Raw genomic sequence first — 5,251 nt, forward strand, 5'->3', positions numbered from 1 at the left:
ACAGCTGTACTATTAGACTGTCCCTCCTCAAGGCAAAGGGCCGGTTTCTCACCAGCTGGGGAAATGCACTCCTTCAGCATCTCTCGTATCTCCTTAACCAGAACCCTCACCCAATCTGGGCGGTTCATTTCTGAGGTGGGCTGTGGGGCAGGGTCAGGCTCTGGAGCAGCAGCATCTCGAGTCTGTGGTGTAGGTGTGAGGGTAGTTATCCAGGTTAATCTTCCCTTATCTCTGAATGCTAAATATAACAGGACTATCAGCAACACCACCCATTGTATGGTATCATTAGCACTTATAAAGGATCTTAACCCTTTGAGAACTGGTGGAACAGACCCAAAAAGATGGTTAAAAGGTTGAGAGAAAGTTTGCCCAGGTGCTATTTCCTCGCAGTAGGTACCGTTATTAAAGTAACCCCAAAAACATACAGTTAACGTGTGATAGCTATGAATCCATGTACCTGCCTTCCAGAGGAAATTAAAGATCCATGAATTCCTCACCCAATTAACCCAGAAGCCAAACTTGATAACAGACACCGTAGCCTTAGTCATAGGACCCATTTTTAGATAAGGGTCTGCAAATGGGAAAAGTATAGCTACGATCACATGCCACCCAAACCAAGGTAAACTAGACCACATGGTGATGCTGAAGATGTTTTTACACACAACAAAACCAAATTACTTAAGAACTGTTAATCCTTTTTCCCTCTCAATGCCCTCGGGCCCCACGTTGGGCGCCAAATTCTGTCTTGGTTAGACAAGACAGGAGTCTGTGAAAGAGGGCAAAGCCTCCTGTGCAATGGAGAACGGCAAACCCCCCTCCCTCTGAATTACGAGGATCTTTAAATTAAAAGGCTCTCAGGCAAAGATATGGGAGTGGGAGTAACAATTCTTTACTAGGAGAAAACTAGACAACAATTTAAAAAGGAAAATGCAATCGGTACAAACAAAACTAGTGAAAGGAAAAGTCTAGAACCTGAGGAATGCCAGTATCAGGTTTTGCTGGGACAATTGCTTTCCCTTGCAATAGTTGATGAGTTGCAGCTGAAGTGGTGATCTTTAGAAGGGTATAATTTTCCTCTGAAGATCTGGTGGCAGTGGGGGCCGGTCTTCCTCTGCGCCGGGGTTGCCTCTGAGCTCCGCTGCCGTCGCCTCTGCGCGCGCCGGCTGCTTCGCTGCGAGTGCCGCCGAAGAGAGCGAGCGAGAGCTGCTTTTCTGGGAGTCCCGCGAAGAGAGAGTGAGAGAGCTGCTTCTCTCGGAGTCCCGCGAAGAAGAGGGAGAGCTGCTTCTCTCGGAATCCCGCGAAGAGAGAGTGAGAGAGCTGCTTCTCTCGGAGTCCCGCGAAGAAAAGGGAGAGCTGCTTCTCTCGGAATCCCGCGAAGAGAGAGTGAGAGAGCTGCTTCTCTCGGAGTCCCGCGAAGAAAAGGGAGAGCTGCTTCCCCCCTCTGGGTGGGACCCCTCACGGCGTTACATTTTTTCAGCCTTTCATTGAATCAGTCAAAGGTGTATACACAAACCATTGTCTCTGAGAGAGATAACAAAAAACCTGTCCAACCGGTTCGCCTTCGACAGATGGCAAATGGAATACAAGCTTATCTTACAACCCAGGACACAGCACAACTCCAGCTCAGATGATGGCAGGTTCCGAAAAAAGAAACATGGAAATTTGACCCAATACAGATTATTAAAAGGAAGAGAACGGTCTGTGTAGCTGTCACAAAGGTGACAGGGATGAAGAAAATAATGATTCTCCTCCCAACCCTGTGAATTCAGGAGTTATTTGTAAAATAACTTGAGCTGGGCTTCTTGTAGGACTTTAGTAGCCTTGTGTTTCTCACCTTGGGGTGAATGATCCTTGTCAGTCTCGCTGGTATCATATTTTCTTTACCCTGGCCACCCACAACTTCCACTTTCCTCATAAGGTCTCCCGAAAGTCACTCAGAGGAAGCTGTATCCAAGTTTCCAAGAGTTCCTCCGGAAAGAGGCAGAACCTCCGTACGGGAGGGAACCAGGCTGTTGTCAAAGGAACTTGGGGTCAGACAACAGTGCCCTGAAATCACAGTGCAAAATAATATTGCAGTTTCGTTAATAAAATTGTTAGAGATGCCCCTGCCCCAATTAAGGTGCTAACAACACCAAATCCAAAGTGGATTTTATTGATCAGTAAATGTGAGGTAGAGAGAGAGATGCAATGAAAGAGAAAAGGGGAGAGAGCAAGGGAGTGACAGGGACAGAGATCTCCCCTGGGGCAGGGGAAGTGTGACATTGTCCCCTGTGTGCGTGGCCTTCCCAGGGTGAGGGTTTTACACCTGAGCCAGTTTGGGTAAGGGGGGTGGTGTTCACCCCCCACCCCGAGCAGGGATTGCCTCACTGTTTCAGGTTTCAGTGTCAGATGTAACCAAAAGTGTTTTCAGTCAACATCTCCATAAACTGTTATCAACAGGTGGGGCAGTGTTCTTTATCTCTTCCATGGCTCAGCCCTGATAACGCCCTCCAGGGCCATCTTCTGTTAATGGGCCATTGAGTGTCACTGCAGCACTGATAAAATTCCATCATCCCATTGTGGGATGCTCCGCCCAGGGGGAGGAACCAAGCATTCCTGCCTGGATATAATCTCACCATTTGCAACACCAGGACCACCTTGCCTACTGCATTCCCAGAGGACAAGAGCTCCATAAGCACCACTGGACCTTCAGAGGAAGACCAGACCCTTCTACAGGATCACTGCTTTGACAGAATCATGTTCATCACTCCAGCTGGACTGCAGCCACCATTTCGTCAGACTGCTACCACCACTCTTATTATTGGGGTGTCAGGTTATATCCTGACTTTGTCAGATTAAGCCAGTGTTTCTCTATTATTGCCTTGATTTTAATTTTCTTATTCAATTGTCATTCTGTCTTAGACTCTCCCTGTTTTGCCTTCAAACCAGTACAAACCTCACTGTGCTTATCCCTTGTTTTCTTCCCAAAACAGATTTTCCCATCCCCAACCCTTTGCCAGATGGAGAAGGCTATGAGGAAGAGGAAGATGCCCTGGGACACCGAGGCAGGTGAGGAGGAAGTCAGTGCCCCTTTCTCCCTCTCTCCTGCTCCATCTCCCAGCCCAGCATGGCCCCCAGCTGCAGGACAGCCCCGCTGCCGGTGCCCTCCTGCCGGGGACGCACTGGGGGCATCTCCTTGCCCTTCCCTCTGGCACTGAGGTAAATCCTGTCCTCTCCTTGTCCTTCTTACCCCAGACAAGAAGCTGAGGATGGAGACCAGAGAGGACAAATCCCCACGGCAGAACCTGGTGGAAGAGGGTGTTTTGAGCGGCTCCACAGCACAGGAATCCAACAGGGAGGAAAAGCCCCAGCGACACCACAGGAGGAGGGTCTGCAAACCCAGCCCAGGATGCTCTGAGGAGGAAAGACCCACTCTGGGCCAGGAAGGTGGGCAGAGCTTCAGCCAGAGCTCGAAGCTGGTGGTCCCTGAGAAGCTTCATGATGGGGAGAAGCCCTACAAGTGTTTGGAGTGTGGGAAGAGCTTCAGGAAGAGCAACAACCTGATCCGCCACCAGATGATCCACACAGGGGAATGGGCCTACGAGTGTGGGGAGTGTGGGAAGGGCTTCGGTTGGAACTCAGAACTCATCATCCACCAACGCATCCACACTGGGGAAAGGCCCTATGAGTGTCCTGAGTGTCAGAAGAGGTTTCACACCAGCTCTGATCTCCTCAAACACCAGCGCATTCACACAGATGAGAGGCCCTTCCGCTGCCCCGACTGCGGGAAGGGCTTCAAGCACAACTCCACACTTGTCAAGCACCGGCGCATCCACACCGGGGAGAGGCCCTACAAGTGTCCCCAGTGTGGGAAGAGCTTCACCCAGAGCTCTGACTTGACCAAACACCAACGGAGGCATCGGTAAGGGCAACCCTGCCAGTACCCCAACTGCAGGAAAAGCTTTGTGCTCTGCTCCAGCTCCATCCCCCACTGCAGGACCCACACTGGGCACAGGTCTGGTGACCCACATTCCCTGTGCTCAATGTTGGGAACAAACCTGGCTGCTTCTCCTTTTGATTTGGCCCTAATTTTCCTCTGATTCATCTTTATTCTTTAAACACAGACAAAGCAGGGTTAAATTAAAGAAATTGATCAAAAATATCAGAAGTCGCACCATTTTACAGGAGTCTGAGGGGGAATTTAGGATTTGGGGACGCATTCTGTGTGGAGTGCCCCTGTTGCTAAGAGGCAGGAGTTTGATCTCACCCTTCTTGTGTTGCCAGTAATTCCTCCCTTGACCCAAACCCTAACTCCACCCCTGGGATACCCTATACAAACCCCACGGCCCTGCCTTTACCCTGTCTTTTGGGGGGTAAGAAATGGATTCTGGAACCAAGACCCGTCTCATTTGATCCTGCCACCGGCAGCTGCACCCTCCCTGAACAGTCTGAACTCAACTTCTGGAGGATTTGTAGGTTCTGGGGTGATTTTGGGCAGTGTTCTCCATCTCTTTGAATTTCAAAAGCCAAGAGGGATGGTTCTGTCACCACAAAACCACTCAATCCCACTGAAAACAACTGAATTTTAACCTTTAAAGGCACAGTCCTGTGGAGTTGCGTTATTTGTATGTTTTATTATCCCTGTATTATGTATTGGTTTATTCCTTTGTACCCTCATATACAACTTGGTTTACCCCCAGTTTTCCCGCCTTGTCCCCCCTTCCCGCCTTTCCAGTATCTATCCGTCACCCTGAAAGAGGCATTTTACCCCCCCCCCCGGGTGCCTTGTCTATCACTCGGTGCCCCTTCCCATCCATCCAGAAGCTTCTACTCAGGGCACCGGGTGATTGGGCGAGGACCTGGGGCTCCCCCCATATCTTTCCCCCATTGGACCCCACCATATCCCCCCATCCCGGAGCCACCCCCTATCCCTATCCCCATTGGTCGTTGGATACCCCTCCCTTCCAGTTTATAAGCCAGTGCAAGCACCTTGTGCTTGTTCCTGTTGGCTGGCACCGTTCTAGGATATTTGGCCCCGTTGGGCTACAATAAACTCGGACTTAGCCCCCAGTAGGATCCGCTCTTCATTTACCACCGCGAGGCTTGCTAGCGCTGCCCGGAACCCACAAAGGCACTCTCCAAACCCCAGCTGGGAGCGGCGGAGGGTGCCTCCATCGCCCACTCTCGCCCCAGAAAAGAGCTAGCCGGGGCTGAGACAAAGGGAACCGGGGCGGGAGCGCGGCACAGTCCCACCTCAAATTGCTTGTTTCCA

General features: G+C 50.8%; 1 protein-coding gene across 1 annotated transcript; it reads left to right on the forward strand.

Annotated features, from left to right (window-relative positions):
• The first annotated feature begins 2,629 nt into the window (after nt 1–2,629).
• LOC146767109 (uncharacterized) lies at nt 2,630–5,049 on the forward strand. Its single transcript, XM_085581142.1, has 2 exons — nt 2,630–3,059; nt 3,243–5,049. Exons 1-2 carry the CDS (start codon nt 3,000–3,002, stop codon nt 3,903–3,905), a joined length of 723 nt encoding a protein of 240 aa, XP_085437268.1. The 5' UTR covers nt 2,630–2,999; the 3' UTR covers nt 3,906–5,049.
• Nucleotides 5,050–5,251: the final 202 nt, after the last annotated feature.

Source organism: Lonchura striata, chromosome 5 (assembly GCF_050655825.1).
Source record: "Lonchura striata isolate lonStrDom1 chromosome 5, ASM5065582v1, whole genome shotgun sequence".
Classification (NCBI taxonomy): Eukaryota; Metazoa; Chordata; class Aves; order Passeriformes; family Estrildidae; genus Lonchura; species Lonchura striata.